Here is a 25168-nt window from a genome sequence, read left to right as displayed (position 1 = left end):
GGTTGAATCAACACCGGTGCTTGAGTCAAAACCGCCTTTAATTTCTCAAAGCTCTCCTGTTGTGCCTCGCCCCAATCAACAGCACATTCTTCCTTAACAACTTTGTCAAAGGAGAAGCAATGATCGAAGCCCTCAACAAAACGTCGATAATAACCAGCCAAGCCCAAGAAACTGCGGATTTCAGATACGTTCTTAGGTCGTTTCCAATTCATAATAGCCTCTATCTTGCTGGGATCAACCTGAACACCTCGCCAGAAATAATATGCCCCAGAAATGACACTTCTTGAAGCCAAAACTCACACTTGCTTAGTTTGGCATATAGACGATGCTCTCTCAAAGTCCGCAGAACGATCTTCAAATGCTCGTCATGCTCTGCCTCAGTACGAGAATAGATCAGAATATCGTCAATGAAGACCACCACAAATTGATCCAAATATGGTCGGAACACCCGATTCATCAAATCCATAAAAGCTGCAGGAGCTTTCGTCAAACCAAAAGGCATCACTAAAAATTCATAATGACCATATCTAGTGCAATGGCCGTTTTGCAACATCAGATCCTTAACTTTCAATTGATAATACCCCCCGAACGAAGATCAATCTTAGAGAATACAGTAGCTCCTCGCATTAATCAATAATCATCAATCCTAGGTAATGGGTATTTATTCTGACCGTCATCTTGTTCAATTTCCGATAGTCAATACATAATCTTAGCGACCCATCCTTCTTTTTCACGAATAGAACTGGAGCTCCCCATGGTGAAGTACTATGTCGGATAAATCCTCGATCGAATAATTCTTGCAATTGGACTTTCAACTCCTTAAGTTCCTTTGGAGCCATACGATAAGATGCCATAGAAATAGGTGAAGATCCTGGATAAGTCTAAATCTCGAACTCTACCTCTCTATCAGGAGGTAACCCAGGCAACTCCTCCGGAAAAACATCAGGAAACTCGCTAACTGTACAAATCTCCTCGATCGTGGACAATGCACATTTGGTGTTCAAAATACAACCAATGAAGGTCTCATATCCCTTCCGGATCATATGATCAATTTCCATCGCTGAAACTATATTGAAGAGATAACCACGCCGTTCACCAATTAACACAACAGTCCGACCATCTGAAGTCTTCAGAGTAGCCCACTTGTATTCGCAATCCAGCTTTACCTTGTGTTTATTCAACCAATCCATTCCAAGAATTAGATCGAACTCCCTTAAAGGAAGTTCCATAAGATCAGTGAGAAAAATTTCTCCCTGAACCTCGAGAGGACAACGCCGAAATACTTTATTCACTAATACTGCTTGTCCTATTGGACTTGTAACTGTAACAGTATTTTCAGTGTTCTTGATCAGAATCTGAAGGTTTCGAGATACTGAGCTCGATACATAGGAGTGAGTGGAGCCATTGTCCAATAATGCAAAAGTATGGGGTAGAATAAATAGTAAATGTACCTGCAATAACCTCAGGCTCATCTCTGTCATCACGACGTCTAGTTGCATAAACTAAAGCTGACTGTCTAGCCTCAGAAGCTGTTGGCCCTCTATTTTGCTGAGGTCGGGCTCTACTGTCTGTCCTGGACGCTGATCCTCGAGTCTTTTCTTGACTACGATCTCTAATTGGGGTCTATACTGTAGTCTGCGAACGCACAGGAGTTTGGGTAGTGGTATGCTCAAACGAAACTAACTGAGGACAATCCCTCCGATAATGACCACTAGATCCACACTGATAGCAAAGACCCATCTTCTTACGACACTCTCCTGAGTGCTGTTTACCACAATACTCACAAAGGGGCCCATTATAATACGACGAGGAACCGCCTCGACTGACAGCTAAAGGTGAGGATGCTGCAGGCCTGAAACGTGTATTGTTTCTTTGAGGGGCTGAAGTACGAGTCCTCTTCCCGGACTGTGCTGATGACTCCATCGGGCCTGAAAATTTCTTAGATCAATCTTGATCAACACGCTCTCTACCAGAAGCTAAAACCTCCACCTCTTCCGCATCTTTGGCTCTGCCCACCAGCACATCAAATATCTCATCCTGATGGGTTACAACTTGCCTACGCAGCTCGTATCTGAGTCCAAGGGCAAATTTACGACATCGATCTCTCTTCTAGGTACATACTGAATCCATACTTCAGCAACTTCAGGAACTCGATCTCATATTCAGAAACAGTCATATCTCCCTGAACCAGGTCTTGAAACTGTTGTCGTCTCTGAGCTAAGTAGCGTTCTCCCAGAAAACGGCTCCGAAAGCGATCCTTAAAGAAATTCCATGTCAAACGATCGGTAGGAACACTACTGGTCACTGACTCCCACCAAGTGTAGGCATTGCCATCTAACATCGCCACAGCACCCTGATATCTCTTAATTGAGTCCAAACCCAACTGATCCATGCGTCTCTGTATCCTGGAGCCAATCCTCAGCTTCAGTAGGAGCTCCACCTATCTGTCCCCCAAAAGTTCTAACTCCATTGGCAATCAAAGTCTGCGAATAGGACCTCAGATACAACACCATAGCTCTGACTGCTCCCTGTATTAACTGCAGAAATTGTCTACCAAAATTCTCATCTAAAGCAACTCCGGTAGACTCTGACTCAATATCGGTCGCTCCTATTATCGGTGTAGTCATGCCAATACCAGCGGTAGGAGGCAGATCCGTTGGGGTCGTAGGAGCATGATCACCTATCGGAGGTGGGGGATCTACCCGTATCTCATCGATCGGATCTGCGAATCTAGCCACTCGACCTCGTCCACGGCTAGTTCGACGACTACGTCTAGCACTCATTTTGATGGATCTCAAGTTTACTACAGAAGATAAAACTTAGGGTTAGATAAGCACTTGGAGTCTCAAACATAGTTAAAATCTTAATAACTTTGTGACATGTCCTTAGTAACTCGTTTTGTAAAATATTTCAAAACCGTATTTTCAATGTGGACTCATACACAGTCCGATGGTTAAAAACTAAAAGCTCTGATACCAATAAATGTAACCCCCTAGACCCGACCTATGCGTTTCGACTAAGTCTAGTGGATCACATTATGATTATTAAAGACATTTTTCGCAACCGTTATTCCATCAATATAAAACACATTATAAATAACATGAAATTATAAACAAATTATACTATCAAAATCCAACTCGTAAATAGTACAAATAAATAATAATTTAATTTAAAACATGTCTTCAAATTCAAATCACAATAACCGAGCATAGCAAAAGAGTTATCATTATAAAATCCGATATTAAAATAAGGTCCATGTCACCAAAATAAAGTCAACTTGCCAGATAAAAACATTACAATCTGATTTACTTCAAGAGATATGTTGATCCTCCAAGTGCTCGAACAAAGGTATCTAACCAACAGTACTGAAAGGGGAAAACATTTTCAAAAGGTGACTAGGCTCAGTGTGTGTCCCAACATTTCCATAAAATCACAATAGGTACAAATCATAGTCCAGTAATCTCACAAATTCGTAAAGAGTTTAATTTTTGAAAATCATAGTTTAAACCCTTTTCTGGTACACCATCAGTAGTTCCCAAAATTATTTTCCATATAGCTTACTTTATGCACATAGCAAAAGGAAAACCGACTTAAGGATATGCTCAGAAGCTTGTATCCTTAAGCCCAAGTCAATAAGTCCATATAGCTTATCCTAAACACACAGCAAAGGAAAGCCGACCTAATGAAACATCTTGGGGCCCTCAAGAGTCACATTAGGCCCAGTTAGCTTGATCAGAGCTATTCCATCGTAATTCAATTCCAAAATTCAATTGCACCGTGACATAAATTCCATAAATCTAAAAACATGGTAATCATATACCATTTCAAAACAAAAATTAGATAGCAGTCATATTCCATAAATTGTCACATTAAATTGGTGCATCCATAAAACAATAACCAATGAATTCGGTGTACAACATATTAAAACCAATAAAACAGTTCAATAATAAGTAGGGAACACACCTCGACAATAGATTCAAATAACAAATCTACTGATTGCTGGTTTCACCACGCTCTGCTACAGTTTTCTAACGGGTGAATACTGGCACACGTGGTTTAACTGATCTAGAAGAGCTGGGTCGAGCTGTCGAACGATCCGGAGAGTCTCTTGTACCTTCAAACAATAATATTTATCAGTCTCAAATCCTATTTAATTGTTCAAAACTAAACTTCTTAAGTATATACGCATTTTTTTGGTTTTGACTATCAATTTGAGGTATTTCGAGTCTGAATTTGGCCAAACGGATTGCGGAATCGAAATCAGGGCGTCGAAAAACATAAAGTATGACTTTTCGAAAATTCAAATTCTTGGTCAAAGTCAAAGTCAACCACTTTGACCATAGATTTGGAGACCTTCGGATTCGAATTTGACAAAACGGACCACGGAAACGGATTCGGCACGTCGAAAACTATCAGGATAGGTATACTCGGAAAAGATTAACGGTCGTTTAATGCTCGGTCAAAGCCATTTTAAGTTTTGGTCAAAGAAAGTCGACGGTCAACGGTCAACGGTAAACGGTCAACGGTCAACGGTCGGGTCGGGTCAGACCGGTCAGAACCGGTTGAAAACCGGTTAAACCGATTTCCAGCAGCCACTCGCCCTGCGGCGGCGCGTGTGGCGCGTGAGGCGTCCTCCGGGGCCCTAAAAATCCCAGAAAATTTTGTAAAAATTATTTTGAGCGATTTCAAGATACTTACAACGATCGGTTCAAAATTTTGAACGGCGAAGAGCTCGATTTCAAATCGGCCGAATCTTTACTGCACCACCTCCTCACGCGCCGCCGTCTACGGCGGACAAGGTTAACACCGGTGAACTCGGAATGGCACAAGGAACACGATGGTGCGGGAGGTGTCGTAAACGGAGCAACGATCAACGGTGAATTTAAGATTTCCTCGGCGATAGAGCTAACAAAACCGTCGCTACTTTGACTGGAAATTCCCGACGTTTGGCCGCGTTTCGCTTCAATTAATTTGAAGGGTTTATTCCTCGCTCGATGATGAACACAACGGTGATTTCAAAACAACGATCGGAATTCGGACGACGTTTGGATCGGACATGAAAATGGAGGTGTGAGAGGAAGAAAATTGAAGAAAAGCTTTTTTGTTTTCTGATTGAAATCAGAAAACACGTTAGTTATAACAAACTTGCCGACACTTTTAGGGGAAATTCAGGGCTTGGTCCCTGAATTTCCTTTACTTTGAAAATGGCATACAAGTTTTCATAAATTATACTTTAATCACTTAATTTCACCCATTTTCACAATTTACCTCCAATTTCAATTAAATATTATTTTGAAAATCGGGTTGTTACATTAAGCCTCAAGAATCAATTGAATTAATGAAATGCTTTCCAACTCCAAATTTATGAGATCATTGGCTGTGTGGTCTATGCAAAAATGAAGAAAGACTATGAATCTCACAACGCTTTTTCACTGCTCTACTATAAGGCTTCCGGTTTCACCACCTCAATCGATCTATCCTGCACCTGCTCGGATCTACAAATATACCACTCTTCTTTCTAATTGTCACCTTCAGTCCCATTCTTGGTTTTTTATGTCGTGGAGATGGGGTTTGTGGTTCCAAAAATTTGGCGTCCTTGTATCTATCAAAAACCATTATTCAAAAAACCATACACGATCCTTGTTCCTGAATATAAAACAATGTTCCATTGACATACCTCACATGATCCAATGAGGACACCGCCACACCAGGTATTCAATCCCAGGCATGCAAGCTGCACAGATAAAAACCTTCGGTGTGAAGGTTAATTTAATGCATCTGATATGGTACCACTCGCCGCATCAAGTGCAACTAATCATTGTTTTCTCATCATACGGCTTCCAACAAATGCAATGAAGCATACTTCGTGCTCTTAATAACTGCATTAAGAAAACCAACAGATTTTATTTTCTTTTTCTTTTAAAAACCAGTTTTACAAAGATGCATTTTGATACCTCAAGTTCCTTCTTTAAGCAAACTGGCAAACTTTCCCCCTCTGTGATAAGTTGATAAACTCCATCAAAGCCAAGTGCCCAAGAATCAGCTGCGACCCGTTCAGGAAAAAGACAGTTTAGTTGAAAGGACATGACAAGAGTTACCATACATGCAAACAAAGGATCCCCGACCTTATTGGCATCACCAGCCCACTGCAATCCAATGTCTTTCAATTCTGAAAGCTTCAATCTAAAGTGATATTCAGGTAAAATGTTCATCGCATCTCCCTATAAAAAAAAACCCTATCTTTAGATGTGCCACACGCGAATGAAAATGCATTCATGATACTCTCCCTATAAAAAAAAACCCTATCTTTAGATGTGCCACACGCGAATGAAAATGCATTCATGATACTGGAGACATACACATCCAGAAAAGCTGCTAACCATCGGTTTGTTGAAAGGAAAAATTGGATGTAGCAAAACAAAGTCATGTGATCAATCCCCAAACGTTATCACTTTTGACAGTTTGTACAGTATCAGCTAATTCAGCCTAGATAATTTGTTAATTAGTTCTAAAAAGCTAACTGACCAAATGGCTAAATCTAATGAAACGTGTGAATTTCCAATGAATAATCATCAAGGATTTAGAAAGAAGAAAAATGCAGGATTATATCTTCAAGAGCATGAAAGAATCCGCAGTGAGCAAATAAGGAGACTTAACCACTCACATTAGATACCACCTGTAACTTTATAACTATGGGTATGGAAACTTATACCTTGGCCACCACACAAAGAAGCTCCTCATGAGATAAAACTGCAGCTTTACGATATAAATCATACAGCTCTGCCCCAGACCCACCATGTGGTAACCAATCAGCAGGAGCAAAATTTACAGCCTCTGCACAATTTAAACCTGAAAAGACAAAGCAAAGGTCACTGAAACTGATTCATTCCAAGTTTAGATGTGCTAAATCCAACCTTTAATTGAGACATGACTAGCTCATAAAATTATGACAACTTACCCAAATTGAATCCTCCATGATAAGATCTAGGGAACGTATTGACAAAATTTCCTGGCTCCTGGGAAAAGGCAAGCGAGAAACTATTATATAAAGGGTATCTAAGACAACTCGCAGAATTGATATTAACACATTGCCCCTCTTGATTTTAGCAAAAAAAGGGCATTAAATGCCAAAGCCTTCTTAAAATAGAATTTTAATACCCTTAACTAGCGCCTATAGGCACCTTTTAACCAGACCCAAAGGAAAGTAACAATTATTTGAAAAAACACAAACAGCCAACTCAAAGTTCACACAACAATAAAAACAACTCATATATACCTAACCATGTAATAGCATTAATGCAAAGTCAACAAACTTCCACTGGAGATTTAAATGAATATATGAAGTAAAAACTACATATACACATGGATTGCAATCACTGAACATCAAACTTAGCCTACTGAGTTATATACCTATTGCCATTTTAAGAAATCGATAGTGTTGAGCAAATATAAAACATGAACTGTTTTCTTCATTCAATTGTAAAATAATGAAAAGAAAACCTGTAGCACACTATAGACTGGGACACCATTTTCTTGCAAGACGGATGGATTTAACATTGTAATAAGCTGAAAGAGCAAGTCAGCTTGCGCATCAAATAAATCAGGGAGACACTCCCGCATCACCTACAAAAACAGGAAAATCTCAGCTGCATTCATACTTTGGAAAGAAAGAGAGAATAATACTCAAATTCATGAAATGCTAGAGAGGAAACATGAGTCACAAACACACAAACCATTCAACAGAAAGAAAATAAAAACAGATGAAACCATAATGCTAATAACAAAAAACTTATATGTCTAAATATTGCTATTATATAAGTTAAGGAAAAACAAAATAAGAAATAGGGTATAGTCACAAGATAAAAGAGGCTTTAAAGAACTCACATGTCAAGGTGAAACGTATCACATTAAATCCATAAAACACTACCTTCTCAAAAGCACTAGCTTCACTACCAGGGACACTGTACCAACATTTAGGCTCTCCCCTGCAAACACAAAGTATAACCATCAAACTTCACAAATAAAACTTCATGCACGTATTCTATAAAACATAAGAGGCACAGAGCAACCAAAACCATCAAAAGATTAAGAATTATAGATGTATTCATTAATTCTGTCCTTTTTCAATAAGATGTGCCAATATCATGCAAGAAAAATGAAACATATGTCCACTGGATTATTTATATTATTACTTAAAATAGACTCCTCAGTCCTCAATAATGTCTTAATTGCTTATAAAGGAACTTAAACAGAGAATTGATAATGAGAAGCATAATAAGTTGTAAATGGACCGAACATCATAGATGCATGAAATATATCTGAGCATGGACATATGGACACACCCAGACTCTAATGCTGATCTAATCTGAACCATTTTCCAGATATTGTAAGTTCTATCCTCAGCTAACTTTCATCCATGCTCTAATGAAATACATTTGAACCATTTAACTTTAGCTGACTTTTTGGCTTGCTTTAAAGCATATGGTCTAGTAATAGGAATGCCCAGACAAATTATATAACATAACTGCACAAATCAGGTTTCAGTCAAATCACAAAAGCAGTAACAAGAATGTCAACATGATCTACTGAAAAGGTAAGTGCATAAGACATTAAAAGAAACATACCAGTGAAGGTAATTCATTGTATAGAAACAATGGTCTTCAAAATGCCAGCAGAAAGATGAGAATAGCATTCCAATATACAGCCAAGGAACCATGACACCAGTAATGTTATGATGAACAACCCTCAGAATCGAACCATTCAACTTGGGCAAGTTGTTGAGATTCCATGGGCTCCTACAGTATTCATCCCATACCTTAAGCTCAACAGATTCTGGCCTCTGATCATTTATACGTGGAAAACCACTCAAATAAACAGAAGTATCCAGATCACTTCCATACATAACTTCCACCTCACCTGCCAAACCCTCCACAATCTCCCAAAACTTTTTCTCTATCTGTACCCTCGAAACACATCCTGACCCAAACCATTTCTTCTTGGCTCTATCAGCCAAACGCCCAAAAGCTTCCAATGTAAACTGTTTTCCAGGAATAAAACCAAAACTATCTTTGTCAGGATTCAGGCACTCAAAGCAATACCAGTTACCTGGTGGGACCTGCTTCAAGGGTGGTGACAGACAATATATATGCCACCCCTTATTACATCTATCACACAGTAGCATCACTTCCCCATGTAACCCACTACTGCATTGCTCACATATCTGATCAAGATCTTCCTCCACCTTACAGACCTTAACATTCCGATGGTCACTATTTTTCCTTCTCTTCTTGCAGCTATAAATTTTAACCTTCTTTTCACTCTTTGCATCCTCACTGATGCCTCTCTTGTAGCTCTTTGCCCTCTCCTGATTCAGCCGTTTATAATAAGCTTCATAATCATACAAATGCTCTCTATACAACTGACATAAAACATGCTTAGCACACTCCGAAATCTTCTTCCCTGACCTCACCTAAAAACTTCCCCCCATTTTTCCCCTCCACAACCTTATCATAACCCCCATACCTCCTCACTGCATTAAACAATTTACACAAATCCAACTCCTCCCTTCAAAAATCACCCTCTTCTTCATCTTCTTACCACAATGTCCTTCTAAAAACCTATTATACTCTAACTCAAAAGTCTTTGAATCACACGAAGCAGGCCGAGCCTGCAACTGGTGAATCGCTTGTGTTTTAGTAGGAAAAGTAAACGACTCCACGTTCAAGGCAAATGGAGGGTTCCAAGTCTTAGGTGGAACAATCTTACAAATCCCATATGGCTCAACCTCAGGCCTGATCTTATAGATATACGCTAATGGATCCCTAAAATCCTCTTCACTGGGGTAATAAACCGGCCCTGACTGTATATTCAATGACCCAGTGGATGAAACACTCAAATTTTGGCCTGTTTTAACTGCCCTAAGTCTCCCCTTCCCCATTACCGCCACCACTCCAACCTATACATACAATATAAACAAAACACCATGCATATAAATAACGATCACGTACCAGCTTTTGAAAAGAAATAATTAACAGCAACAAACCCTTTGATTCAAACATATGTAATAAAGATTTAGAGTAAGATTTTCTAGGGTTTTAAGCGTACCTTCAGCGGGGATCGTGAGGTTACCTTTGTTAGTGAGAGAAAAAGAAACGACTAAAGACGAAGTTCCGTGGGAGATTTTGTTCTAAACTAAATGAATTGAAATAAAATGTTTGTTATTTATAAAAGTAAGGGTAAATTACAACAGATGGTCCTCCAACTATAAGATACTATTTTATTGTGTCTCTCAATTATTAAAAATTATAAAATTATCCCCCAACCATAGAGAGTTATTTTGTTGAGTGCTTTAACTATTAAAAGTTACAAAATGATCACTTAATTATTTATTTTGTTCTAAACTGTTCCTTTTCTATTAAATAATTAATGATCATCTGAGTTGGACGATAACATACTGATTGAGATATAATAGTCGTTTGAGATTATGAGATCAAATTTCGCACAAATGAAAGGAAATAAAATGTTTGTTATTTATAAAAGTAAGGGTAAATTACATAAATGCTCCCTTGACTATAAGATACTGCTTTATTGAGTTTCTCAATTATTAAAAATTATAAAATTGTCCCCCAACTATATGGAGTTATTTTGTTGAGTCCCTTAACTATTAAAAGTTACAAAATGATCACTCAATTATTTATTATGTTCCAAACTCTTTCTTTTCTATGAAATAGTTAACGTTCGTCTGAGTTTGACGTTAATATATTGATTGAGATATGATAGTCGTTTGAGATTATGTGATCAGGTTTTACCATATCTTAGTCGATATGTTAACGCCTAGTTCCGACTGTCATTAATATTTTAACAGAAAAGGCCAAGCTTGGAACATAATAAATAGTCGAATGATCATTTTATAACTTTTAATAGGCGGATACTCAATAAAGCATTATCTTATAGTCAAGGGACCATTTGTGTACTTTATGTAACATCCTCAATATCGAGTTAGTGACTAAATTGTAAAATTTCAGAATTTAATGATAAAAGTAGAATAGTTGAATATTTCAATGATTTATTTAAAAATATTACCAAAAATTTATTAGTAATTTTCAAAGGAATTAAAGGGCAAATGGGTCTTTGGACAAGGAAATAATTAAATAAGAATTTATGGGTATTATAATAACCCATGTGGAGCATGTTTGGAAACAAAGTTTCCAGACAATTCTCATCTTCTTCCCTTCTCCAACGTGAAGACCCAAGTCAAGGTAAGTTTAATTTCTTTTGGTTAATTCTCAAAATTCAAGAGTGGGTTTTGATCCTTAGGTGATACTTAAGCTTAAGGAAAGCTTAAGTTGTCTTATAATCAAAAGATGAAGAAGTTATGAAAGATTAAAGAGAATGGGTTTTAAAGTGAAATTTTGAATAAGAGGGTTTAAATGAATTTAGAGGTTGAATTTGACTTGTCATCAATCTAGTTAAGATATAAGAAGTGTTAGAATTGAATTTAGAACATGTTGAAATTTGAGTATGATTCTTGAATTTCATAAAGAGGAGAGGATATTGAGGTTAAAGATGGGATAAATGAATATTAGTGAGGCTAAACATGTGTATGTATGTTAGGATTATTAAAGGAGGTAAAAGATGGAGATTTGAGCTGAAAAGAGAGTGAATTTCGTGCTTAAAATGGAATTTATGGGTTGTATGCATTGGATTATCTTCAATGTATACAGATGCACTCTCAAATAAATGAACATCGAATACAATTAGTGCATCGATGCACCCCCTTAAAATACAAACATCGAATGGGATTTGTGTACCGATGCATAGATAGTGCATCGATACACATGTTAAGGGATGCATCGATACACTGTAGAGTGCATCGATACATACCTTCATTAAGAGATGAAATTAGCCTTTCTTTTAGCCTAAGAAGTGATAGTTTAGAATATATCAATTAGTATACTTATATGTATCAACGTATTACTATGTAGATATAGAACGTAATCCTGTTCCAGAACGTAATCCTGTTCCGGAACAATCGAAGGATTAAAATCGAGTCAAAGTAAGCAAGGCTAAGGTGAGTGTACATACTAGATAGAATTGTATGGAGATAAGACTTGTGATAAGTATATCTCTTATAGTTGAATTCATGATTTCATATTCATGTACATGCATCCATATATATATATTGAATACATTGATTTCTTTCATAATTCGTTTATGCTTTAATATAATATTATATGAAAGAATGCAGTTGTCAGAGAATCGATCCAGGTATGTGAAATAATGGAAATGATCATATGTATACATGTGAAGTGAAATATGTGTTTATATGAAAAGTGATGAAAAATAAATGAAAATGAGAAATGTAAAATATATAAATTAAGATTAAATTAAGTATGCAAATATGTCTGCAATTAATTATGATTTTATTTTGTGTTGAAATTCCCAGCGTTATGTGATTGTATCTATTTATCAAAACTAGTAAATATATAAATTATTTTTTAAATTACGGTGAAATCAATGCTTCAGACCATATACTACGTGCATCTTTATCTAAAGTAACAAATTAAATTAAAGTAATTTTTGTTATACCATTTGCTACACTCTACCACTCTCAAGGGCTATATCCCAAAGTAAATGAAATTTAATAACCAATAGCTCACTAGACCTCGTAGATCTGCATAATAGGTTATATAGTAACATTATTAAGCTAGTAATGGTTTAAGCTCAAATTACATAATTTTATATTCAATTACATAACACAATAAATGATGATAGAAGTAGAATTCTCTCTCTCTCTTTCTGTTGAGGAGGGAATCCATTGTACTCCTTATTTCTAAAATAGAACCGATTATTGGCTTTCCACGCAAAATAGAAGAGGCAAACCATAATCATCGGTTTAACTATCTCCTTTCCTATCATCTAAGATAGTGTTAACCACCACCTCCTTTCATTGTAAATCATATTGGTGTAATGAGTATATACCTTTCTCTTATAAAAAAAAATACAGTGGCGGAATCACATGGGGGCGGCAGAAGGGGACATAGCTCACCCCAACTTTTATGGTTTAATTGTATGTTAAGCGCTTAAAAGTTTTTAAACCATTAAAACTAAGTCTTGACCCCTCCTAAAATTTTAAGGTTTAATTAGTTTTAAGAAATTATCAGTTTTACAGTTAAATTAAATTAAGTCTTGCCCATACATTTTCTAGTTTAATTACCTTTTAGGACATGACAATTTCAAAATTAGTGAAATTAAGTCTCAATCTTTTATTTTTTGTGGTTTAATTACCTTTTAGAACATTGTTAATTTCAAAGATAAGTAACTTGGTCCCTCTCATAATTTCATCCTAGTTCCACCCTTGAACATAAGTTAGATAGAAGAAAACCCATATATGCAACACCAGTCTCAAACTCTAATCACCCTAACCCTTAAAGAGGGCAAGACGAGCACATGCAATCCTTATCCAACTCAAAATAGTGTACGTAGCAATAAGCATTGACAAATGATGCGAAGATGTAGAAGAGATCCTACAAACTTGACATGCAAGCATGGTAACAGAGAAAAAAACGAGTAGAAAACATCATATGAAGAAAGTGACATATTGTAGAAGTACAAATGAAGTGCATGCAACCCAGTAGCACATCAATGAAGAAAATCTCTAACAAGTATGAACAAAATATAACATCACCTTAACTTACTTGATTGATCATAATTTAATTCAATCTTCCTGAAGTGAATAAATTTAGTGTATTCACCTCAAGTAAGCATTCAAAATCTTCATTTAATCTTCTACATGCTTCTCTTAGAAGAATTATATTTCTTCTCTTCCCTTGGATCTCCCACAAGACTCTTAGCGCAAAATTTACTCAATGTCATTAAATGTAGTCTTATCATTCTTAAAACACAAAATATAAACATGAATAAAGGAAGAAGTATGGAGACTTTTACCCTTCGTTTCTAATCTTTAAGAATTCTCTCTTCCATAATTTGAGTTCTTTACTTGTCTCTTGAGAATACAATCTTGGAGGTCGAAGCTCTAGGGATAACAACTATTTCTTCAACCACTAAAACTGCTTAATTCGTGCCATGTATGTTGTATATATAAAAGATATATCTGATTTCAAACCTCATGAATACTATGAGTTAAATATAGTGTAAAAGCTGCGTGAATCAGTGGTTTGGTTCATCAAGTCACTCCAAATTAATTATATAAATAAACAATCAAAGCTGCAACATTTACACTCCCAATTCAAATAAAATTAATCTCCAATTCCCAATTCACATTGTTAAAAAAAAGACACCAAAATCCCGACACAAATGAAAACATGGCCTCCTTATTTAGAGCATCAAAATGCTCTGTTTTTTCACTCAAAACAGTCCCAAAACACTCAATTTTCCTCAGCTTCATCCTCATACCCTTCACCATCATCATCTGCCACAGCATCTTGATATTGCTGATACTCAGATACCAAATCATTCATGTTACTTTCTGCCTCGGTAAACTCCATTTCATCCATCCCTTCCCCTGTATACCAATGCAAAAATGCCTTCCTCCTAAACATGACAGTGAACTGTTCCGAAACGCGCCGAAACATCTCCTGAATCGACGTCGAATTCCCCATGAACGTTGACGACATTGTTAACCCTGTTGGTGGAATGTCGCAAACACTTGATTTAACATTGTTCGGGATCCACTCAACAAAATACGACGAGTTCTTGTTCTGCACGTTGATCATTTGTTCATCAACTTCCTTGGTGCTCATTTTGCCTCGGAACATAGCCGAGGCTGTCAAGTACCTTCCATGGCGTGGATCGGCAGCACACATCATGTTCTTGGCGTCCCACATTTGTTGAGTTAGCTCAGGTATCGTTAAGGATCGGTACTGTTGCGAGCCCCGGGATGTCAAGGGTGCAAAACCAACCATGAAAAAGTGCAGGCGTGGGAAGGGGATTAAGTTCACAGCTAGTTTTCGAAGATCGGAATTGAGTTGCCCAGGGAAGCGAAGGCAGCATGTGACTCCACTCATAGTTGTTGAAATCAAATGGTTCAAGTCCCCAACTGTTCATGTACACATATAGGCACAAAAGGTTAATAAAAAAATAGTTAATTGCATCACGCATCCTCAAATTATGACTCTTATTCTAAATTAGTCTCTAAACTTTTCGATATTTTAATTTCACCCCTAAACTATGACTATCATTCTAAATTAGTCCTCAAACTTTTGAACATTTCATTTTCTTCCTCAAACTATGATCTTCATTCTCAATTAGTTCTCAAACTTTTTGAACATTTCAATTTCATCACAAACTATATATATATACTAATCACATCCGTTGTTAATAAAATCGTTAAGCCAAGTTATATTATTATATGTTTGAAAAAAAAATTAGGTTAAACTATGCTTGAAACTAATTATATATTTGAATGACTTTGGGGATGAAATTGAAAGACTCAATTTGGGATCAACTTAGAATGAGGGTCATAGTTTGAAGATGGAATTGGAATGTTCAAAAGTTTAAGGACTAATATAAAATGAGAATGATAGATTGGGGACATATAATGCAATTAACCCATATAAAAATGAAGGTGTTGCTTAGAAATAATAATTCAGTGTAAAACTTTTGAAACTTACAACTAGGATTTGTGAGTTTTAGAGTTCTGAAGCAGATATCATAGAGAGCTTCATTGTCAAGGACCATGCATTCATCAGCATTTTCCACAAGCTGGTGGACTGACAGTGTGGCATTGTAGGGTTCAACCACAGTATCCGAGACTTTGGGTGAGGGGAACACTGAGAACGTTAACATCATACGGTCAGGGTATTCTTCCCTGATCTTTGATATCAGCAGTGTCCCCATTCCTGATCCTGTTCCACCTCCCAGTGAATGGCATATCTGAAAACCTGGTTATTTACATATAACTTCCCATTAGGAAAACAAACAAAACATCATGTTAAAATGAAGTTGTATACCTTGTAAGCAATCACAGTTCTCAGCCTCTCTACGAACAACATCGAGAACCGAATCGATCAATTCGGCTCCTTCGGTATAGTGTCCTTTGGCCCAGTTGTTCCCAGCTCCGTTTTGGCCGAAAACAAAGTTATCCGGTCTAAACAATTTCCCATAAGGACCTGTTCGCAAGCTGTCCATAGTCCCTGGTTCAAGGTCCATCAAGACAGCTCTAGGCACGTAGCGTCCACCACTGGCTTCATTATAGTAAACATTAAGCCTCTCGTTCTGAACTGGAGAAGTTCCAACATAGTTTCCAGTGGGATCAATGCCATGTTCATCACATACAACTTCCCAGAATTTGCCACCAATTTGATTACCGCACTGACCAGCTTGAACATGGAGAATTTCCCTCATATTTTTTTTCTGGTGATGGAAGACAAAAAAGCTGAAAAAGATAACAAAGAGGAGAGAGCAGTGAAGAATCAAGTTGACGGGGGTGGGTGTGGTGGGATTAAGCAGGCAAAGAGCAGATATAAAGATGTGTAAAGATTGTGACACTGATTTTTCTTTTACTTGAATAAATGGAGATTATAATCGGGGCAAAGTACACAAATGATCCCCGATTATAGTATATTATTTTGTTGAGTCTCCGATTATTAAAAGTTACAAAATGATGATATTTATATTATAGGATGTTGCTTTGTTGAGTCCTCCTATTATTAAAAGTTATAAAATAGTCACTCTACTATTCATATGTTCTAAACTCGTCTTTTTTCCGTTAAAAATTTGACGACACCCTAAGCTTGATGCTAACCTACTGATCGAGATATGAAAAAAAAAATCTGATCCTAGAACCTCAAACGACTATCATATCTTAATTAGCATATTAACGTCCAGCTCAGACGGCTGTCAATTTTTTAACGAAAAATGACGAATTTGGAACATATGTATAGTTAGGCGATCATTTTATAACTTTTAATAATCGAGGGACTCAACAAAACAAAACAACACCTTATAGTCGATGAATTATTTTATAGCTTTTAATGGTCGACGACTGAACAAAACATCACTCTATAGTTAGGATGATTCGTGTAGTTTTACCCTTATAATTGTTAGCGGATAAAAGAATGATAATGAAACAGTGGCATGTGTCTTTGTTTGGAAGAGGGCTTGTCAAATTTCAATGAGAGTTTTGTGAGCTGGAAATTGAAGGAGACAGTGAGATGCATGTTAGTTGCTTTGGCTCTATTCAATATATAAAATATCTGACCAACTCCAATTTGATTCCTTATCTGCCATTACCATTTCTAAAATATAAAAACAAAACCCTTCGATTTCCCTGCCATAATCTCTATTATTATTTCGTTTATTTTTTAAATACCTCATTAATGATTCTATATGCAGTTGATACCGACAGAAGTGGCAATAAACTCTTTCTGCAGATATTTGAATTCAATTCTAATTTTAAAGCCATCATATCATTATTAGGAGAATTTTATTTAAATAACAAAATTATTCTCCTAAAGTAAAATAAATAAGAACACATTATTGGTAGGACTTCAATTGTATTTATAATTTTATGAGGAACATAATTATAAATATTTAAAAGATTGACATAATATTTAGCTTATAGTCTCAAAGAAATATGTTAACTTGTATTACTCTTATCCCATCGAAGAATTTTTATGGAAAAATAAAACATAACTTCTTAGAAGATCGTAAAAAGAAAGACTCGAACATTTCAATGTATCATCCACATCAAGTAGTTTATTCTTGATGATTTAACATGATTGATTTTGAGTTTAGATTTCATGGTTATTATGATTTGATTCTAACATAATCAACTAGAAGAGTATTACATATTATATTGATTTAAACATTTGAGAATCAAAATCGTCAATAAAACTTGTAGACTTATTAATTTAGTAGAAATAATGCATGAAAAAAAAAGTTAAAATAACATTTGCAAAGATTGGTTGTGAGATCAAGTATCGAATTAGGTGTGTTGAGAATAAAGATGAAAAATTAGGGAAGAGATGGAATGCGGTGGCAAATGAGAAGGGTTTCAATTATTGGAAGGATAGAAGAGAGATGCTCAATATTTTCTTTAAAAAAAAAAAACTAAACCTTCCCTGGTCCCTCTTTCCACACCACAACCATATACTTGATGACTGCCCGGAATCCAATGCTCTTTCTCCATCGTATATCAATATACCTGACCGACAATCAATTAGTCTAGTGGGATGAGACACAAAATTCATTAAGTAAGATCAAGAGTTCAAATTCAACGTTTGTAAATAAAGTAAACTGAGTTGAGACCATAATGAGCATGTACAAAATTCAATTTGAATTAATCGATTAATAAATAAGATACTAGTGATTAATTAAAAATAATAATACACCTCAACATACATAATTGATATGGGATAAAATTACTTAAATTGTTACCTATATTTGAGTAAGTTTATGTTTTAGTCATATTGTTTGAAAAGTTAAATTATTTTTATTGACATTATTGATTTGTCACATTTTAGTCATTGATCTCCATTGAGGTGCAACAAGTTGATGAGACAAAATAAATGATTAATAAACAAGAAGAAGAAAAAATAGAGGAGACGAGAGCAAAAATAAAAGGGCATTATAGCATCCAACAGTGCACTACCACCAACTATACAGCCAAACAACTCGTCATCATCTCCAAAACCAAACACCAACATCCCTGCAATACTTGATCCTCTCTCACCAATCTCACCACAATCAAACTTAACCATCAGCACCAATTACTGGTACTACTACTCGTATTCGTTTCTGAGTTTTTGGTGGCCTAAGAGCAAATATAAAATTTACGTCTCTAATAATAAGTATAGAAAGAAATTTATATTGTAGGAATAAGCAAAAAAATAAAAATCTGTTTGTAAATTATATTTTTATTACGTTTAACAACATATCTAATAAATATATCAAATTTCAAATAGAAAATATTAGACGTAATATCAAAATTAGCCCCGAACGTTTAACAAAATGATCATTTTGGCCCATATTATGTTTTAGGGCATTTTGACCTCAATGTTTCGTTTTAAGATAAAAAAAACTTCTAACATTGACCAAATAGTCACTTTTTAACTGCAATCTCAAACAATTAAATTTTAAATTATATTTTTAAAAATACTTTTGAAATTATTTTTTTAAAAAGTATTTTTTTTAAAAGTATTTTTCAAAGACAATACCAAAGTGACTAGATCTATTTGCACCTTGAAACTATGGCATCCAATAAATATCAATACCAAGTTTGCAAAATCTACAAACCTTCTCTTATTATGATTTCTATATGCAAAAAAAAGAAAGAATGCAGATGACACCAATTTGTGGAACAAAACAAAGGCATCTCCTAGATCTTGAAATGTTTAAGGAATGCCCTTGTAATGGATGTAGAGGCGTTTGAATCAGAAGCAAAATTACAGAACATATGCTGTTTATTCATAAATAAAAAAATTTACACCAAATAAACTGAATCCCTTTAATGCCATTATTCAGTGTATCAAAGACTAGATATAAGATTGAAACTTTTTGGTGCCTCAAAATATGGGGTATTTACAAGTGGGTCAAAGCAATTGAAAATCTTGTGAATTTCAGATTCTGTGCGTCAACTGGGGTATTTGCAACTCCTCATAATCATATCCACCACAACCTGCTTTTAAAAATTTCAAGTCATGTAATTATTGGTTAGGAGAATAAGAAATGCGTGATAATATTACCTCATATCTGTCACCACCGTAAGTGTACTCTACATGTAGTTGCTTAGGTTCCCCAGGGCAAGGGTCGCAGAAGCCCATAATGCCCGACTTTTTTACACCATCATGAAGCTGCGTCAAAACATAAACGACCCAGGTTAGGGATGAGCAAAATTCGACTCGAAAAACTAATTTTTTCGACTCCACTCCACTCAAAAAGACTCGACTCGAATTAACTTCGAGTTATAATTTCATAAACTTGACTCGACTCGAAAAAATTTCAAGTCGAGATATAAAATAGAACTCGAATAATTCGAAATTTTTAATAATTAGTGGATTGGTTTTCAAGTTTGAGTCGAGTCTCTCGACTCTGTGTGATATATGTACATCACATATGAAATAAATATGAAGAAACATATATGTATTGTATATGGTTATAAAAAATCATTTAAATTAGAATCAAATAGTATCATAATATTACAAATATTTACAATTAAATCTAAATAGAAACTTGAAAACTCAACTCGAAAAAAAATTCAAATCAAGTTTGAGTTATAAAATAGGACTGTCAACTCAAATAACTCAATTTTTTTGACTCAACTAGACTCAGTCAAACACTCACCCCTAACCCAAGTCATGCTAATGGGATTTTTTTACATGTATATTTAGCCAAAATTCTTGACAAGTTAAACAAAGGGAATTATCACAGCAAAATTGAGGACAATTATAGAAAATAAAAATAAAAAGACTAATCAAAGTCAACAAACAGGCAAACAGAAACAAACCTTAAGTTGCCCCGAATCGTTAACGAGGAAATTAAGAGGTAATGTTACATCCAGCACTTGTGAGGCTAATTCATCATTTGTTTCTGTCTTTAAAGCTTTCTGACTTCCATAAATTGCCTTAGTAATAACTAGTCCACATGTTTCCTGTTGCTTATTTCTTTTCCTGTTGGCCACATTCTCCAACAACTGCTGAGCTTTTGCAGCTGCTTTCCTTGCTTCTCGAACCTTTATGCACATCAAGTAACATATATTCTTAAATTACTTGAACAAGATTCAGATGCTTCTAAAGTACAATATATTCTATCTCAAAATTGTTAAAGGTCATATGCAACACCTCTAGCTGAAAAATTAAGAAATTCATTCACCAATGCATGACTATGAAAATTATGGTGAAAGACTACATGAATTGCATCTTGGCACTCATTCATACGAGAAACACCATAACCAACTATACAAGTATATAACCAGGAATAAGCAGTGTCGTTAAGGTGTGCGCCTAGGCGCTAAAGCATAGCGGGATATGAAGATTTTGCTTTTAACTTTTTCAGTCGAAGCTTTGCTTGGTACGAAAGATGGAAGATTTGTTTACCAAAAGTTTAAGATTGATAACCACTTTCTTACTTTGTAGCTTAACCATTAGATTAAATTTCTTTCCATCCTCAGGCAATATAGAAGATTTCAAGCATCTTGATGAAGTAGCAAAATGGAATATAAAATTGACAATGCCTAATGCATTTGTGTAAACATACCTCACTGGCAGTCCTTTCCATATTTTCTAAGGTCTTCTGCTCTTCCCTCTTAAGGTAATATGGTTTAAAAACATATTTCTGCATGTGTATATATAAAGATGGTCATTTACATATATACAAATATAGTTACAAAATGCAAAAAGGAAAATATAGAGACATATCCAGTTTATCCTATGCAGATGATTTTTAGCTTGAACTGGGTACAAAAGATATAGTACCCGGTGTAATTTATCTAACCCATAATTATCTAACCCGAAATGACCCAGTGAAATTTAGAGGTTACCTTGAGTATAAAGTAAACTGATGTTGGAACTATGAATGCTCCGGTTGCTAACGCGAAATTAAAATGACTGGAAAGCAAAATCTGCATATAACACACATAAGCAACAGATTAAAATGCAGGAACTGTAATCAATATGATAGATCAATCTCTATTATAAAAAATCCCAACAGGAAAAAAACTAAAATTCTTCTGCTAACACCAAGCTTACATCCAACATCATATAGCTTAACTGTTATTACACTTCAATACATGGATCTAAAAGTTCAAACCGTATGCACGTTTTTGTGCATAACACAGAAATGATTTCCCAGTAATATACTACTCAAGTGTATACCATTCAAATCTAATTCATCATAAAGAAAACTCAGAAGTCATATACACTTGTGATGCACTTTTAGTTTCTGCCAAACATCAACAACCAGACAACGTTTTCTAAATGATAATAGCATACGTTTTATAAAATAGCTGCTGGTGCAGTTTTCAAACATTTCATTTCTGAGAATTGAAAATATTGCAAAGATAGACTAATAATATCCTATATGAAATTCTATACGAGCAAGAATCCCTGTTCTAGATCAACCCCATAAAAATTAAGCAGTACAAAAAAGAAGCACCACCCATCAAAATGTCAAATGAGAACATATATAAAAAGGCAATTTCATGCCTCAAATGTAAATAATCTTTGAAATAAGTAAGAGGATATGCTATTCTTACAGGAATAATTAACTTTTGGCTTCCACGGTGCAATTCAAACCTCCAAAAGATACCCTGGGCAACAAAAGAAAAAGATTCAAAGTTTGTACTTTTACCCTATATGACAATATCATCATACACAAAATTCATGAATGTACAAACAAGTCTATAAAACAAAACAATGCCAACAAAATGGTAACCACTTGGTTGGGAGCAGTAGCACAACATTTCTTAATAGCCATATTTATGAATAAGTGAGATTTTACAAAAATATGTTACTAAGATGCGCAAAATAGATGCAATTACCTGAATTCCAATTGTATATAACATGCGAACGGTACTAAAATCCAATACTTTCCTCCCACCACCAACTTCAACCTCAAGAGCAATGCTGCAAAAAGAAGAAAAAAATATTAGTCGGTGCACACCCTTAAGCTTAGCAGCCACTGTTCTAACTTAACAAAAATAGTTACTCAATATAAGAAGCAAATTTGATATTTTGATTTCTTCCAAGGTGCTACAGATAAATGAGAGCAGTAGATAACCTCATACACAGTGAAGAAGAAACATGCCATACTAAACATTGCACTGGATTTTCATCTAAAAGGTACATTATATTTCATTTAACAGCATAAACTGCATAGAAGAATAAATACTAAATTGCCTCACTTATTAATCATCAGAATTGATTATGCAAGCATACCTTCCAAATCTGCCTACAATACGACCATGAGATTTTGAGGAAAAACGACGAGTATAACGAGCGGATACCCCAAAAGAATGTGTGCTAAACTGCAATTACCAACATGAACGAAATCATTAAAAACAAATACAACTGGGATCATGCTGGCAGAAAGAAATAAGAAAAAATGTGAGGTTTTGAATAAAAGGTGGACAAAGAAAGGCAAGAATACTACTTTACAGTTTACAAGTACGGTGCAATGATATGGCATCGATAGAATAATGCAAAATACTATTCTGAAACAAAAAGTTATAATAGCTGAACCAAGATTGCCACTGATTGAAGCTACTAATGCCATCAGCTTTTGCACAAAATTTCATAGACATCCATTCAAATTCAAGCTCAGGTGCACAAATGGACCAAGGATAACAGAATTTCACTAGAAATTCTGGGATGCTTATTGATTATTTTTGAGCCAGAGTGTAAAAGACTAATGTAGCTTTAAACCCTAGTCATGGAACAGGACAAACTAAATATAATAATTCCACAAAAGTCTTGTGGTGTATTAAAGGTACCTTCTAGATCCATCAGGGTTTTCTTTTTGTTAGTTATTCTCAAGTAATCTGGAAACCTGAACAGTGAACATTGACTTACCTTCACATCTCCAGCAGCAGACATATTTTTGTCTTCCATTTTTCATCCAACTCCAATAGATGACTCTGGACCTAGCACAAGTTCTATCTGTAAAATGGACAAGACCAAAAATGAAGTAATTGAGATTTGAAGCCTCACACAGATAAGCAAAAACTAAGAGTTAACATTTCACAATTTCCCGCTGAAGAATGATAAACCAACTTAAATTAAAAGTAGCATACATTTCCACTTGCTGTATCAGTGAGTATCAGTGAGTTGACGGGTCCAGGAATTTGAAAGATTAACTGAACCATCATGTAAAGACTTTGCAAAGGCCATTGTTGCCGTTGAGTGTAATGATAACTTACTGGAAGGAAAAAACAAAAGAAGAGAGAGATGATATACAGAATAAAACTACTAAATGAGTAAACAAAGAGATGATATACAGAGTAAAACTACTAAATAACAAAAAGAGGTATAACCCAAAAGCCTACCGTGTCGTCTGCACACCTATAAGACTACGTAAGCCAAGGGATCCTATAAGCTCTATGGAAGAATCTGAAGAAATCTGATGCCTAAATACACATGAGGCAACCCCACCACTAGAATTTTCTTTGACTTCCAAATCTCCACCAATCGCGATAGTATTACGTTTCGATAACTGAGACTGAACTTCACTTGTCATAGCCATTCTGAAATTTTAAGAAAAAATCCAACTTGCTATATTAATTCTAAGGTCAATATAAAGAAACACGGACTAACAAGCGTTCAACTAAATATCAAATTAAGTAAGAACAGCACAAAAAACTGGGGGCAATACCCTCCCATAATGCCATCACTGTCTAGATACTGCGGCAGCGACAAATTAGCAACAATTGTACCCGAAGGTAGAAAATGGGACATCTTTTCTTGTTCCTTCAAGCGTCTTAACTTCTCGAGCTGTTCCTTATCTCTTCCACTTTATTCAACTTTGGGCCAAGCTCTAATCCAGAATTCAAACCTTCCATACCATAGATATAGTATACTTGCCTCTTGTTTTCATCAGACAATATTTCATACGCTTCACATATCCTTTGGAAATTCTCCGTAGCGATTTCCTTCATCTAAAAAATGAATAAGAAGCTAATCCATTCAAGTAAAACTTGGAATTAAAAAAAAAAGTTGCTGAATGAGAACGACTAACACGAGGAGCTTGGTATTTGTCAGGGTGATAAACTTGAGCCCAGTGCCGATAAGCTCGTATGATTTCTTCGTCGGAAGGTGTAACAGTGCGTACAGCTCTCTGGTTGGAGCCCCGCTGGCGTCGTCTTCCGTCATTTTCTTTAAAATCTTGATATCGGAAGATAGAAGATTATGGATCTGTTCAAGTGTACACATGGAAATTGGATTCCTTTACTATTACTATTACTATTACTATTACTATTACTATTGAGGTTTCAGGGGTTTTTTTGGGGGTAATGGCAGGAGAAACAGGGTGGGCGTGGACAGTGGGATTTATATAATTTAAGATTAAATGCCTCATTGTCTTCTAAAATATGTTATTTGTATTAATTTTTCTTTAAAATATTTTTATTTTTATTAAAAAAATCACTGAGCAATTAAATCACGACATGTCATCATTAAATTTACTTATTTATTTTTTTCCTACAAATATAAAATTC

The 25168-nt window shown here is 35.4% G+C and overlaps 2 protein-coding genes and 1 pseudogene across 2 annotated transcripts; all 3 read right to left on the bottom strand.

Annotated features, from left to right (window-relative positions):
- Positions 1-5312: 5312 nt before the first annotated feature.
- LOC120117222 (lysine-specific demethylase 5C-like) lies at positions 5313-10058 on the bottom strand. The gene is given in 12 exon segments (XM_039137511.1): positions 5313-5602; positions 5678-5879; positions 5955-6043; positions 6126-6221; positions 6713-6849; positions 6959-7016; positions 7501-7623; positions 7928-7985; positions 8625-9470; positions 9472-9562; positions 9565-9955; positions 10008-10058. Coding segments are annotated over 10 exon segments (1926 nt in total). The 3' UTR covers positions 5313-5602; positions 5678-5879; positions 5955-5968.
- A 4118-nt stretch (positions 10059-14176) lies between these two features.
- Positions 14177-16455, bottom strand: LOC120117398 (tubulin beta-7 chain-like). The gene is made up of 3 exons (XM_039137683.1): positions 15972-16455; positions 15633-15902; positions 14177-15058 (listed from the first exon to the last, which is right to left on the bottom strand). Exons 1-3 carry the CDS (start codon positions 16363-16365, stop codon positions 14388-14390), a joined length of 1335 nt encoding a protein of 444 aa, XP_038993614.1. The 5' UTR covers positions 16366-16455; the 3' UTR covers positions 14177-14387.
- A 3080-nt stretch (positions 16456-19535) lies between these two features.
- Positions 19536-24917, bottom strand: LOC120117397 (annotated as a pseudogene).
- Positions 24918-25168: the final 251 nt, after the last annotated feature.

This window comes from Hibiscus syriacus, unplaced genomic scaffold (assembly GCF_006381635.1).
Source record: "Hibiscus syriacus cultivar Baekdansim isolate YM2019G1 unplaced genomic scaffold, ASM638163v2 tig00110319_pilon, whole genome shotgun sequence".
Taxonomy (NCBI): domain Eukaryota; kingdom Viridiplantae; phylum Streptophyta; class Magnoliopsida; order Malvales; family Malvaceae; genus Hibiscus; species Hibiscus syriacus.
This window is presented reverse-complemented; position numbering and strand designations above follow the sequence as displayed.

Coding starts and splice junctions, on each gene's coding strand:
- LOC120117398 (XM_039137683.1), bottom strand. CDS start 16,365: ATGAGGGAAATTCTCCATGTTCAAGCTGGTCAGTGCGGTAATCAAATT. Junction 15,903..15,971: donor GAACTGTGATTGCTTACAAG/GTATACAACTTC, acceptor GTAAATAACCAG/GTTTTCAGATATGCCATTCA. Junction 15,059..15,632: donor AAAACTCACAAATCCTAGTT/GTAAGTTTCAAA, acceptor GTACATGAACAG/TTGGGGACTTGAACCATTTG.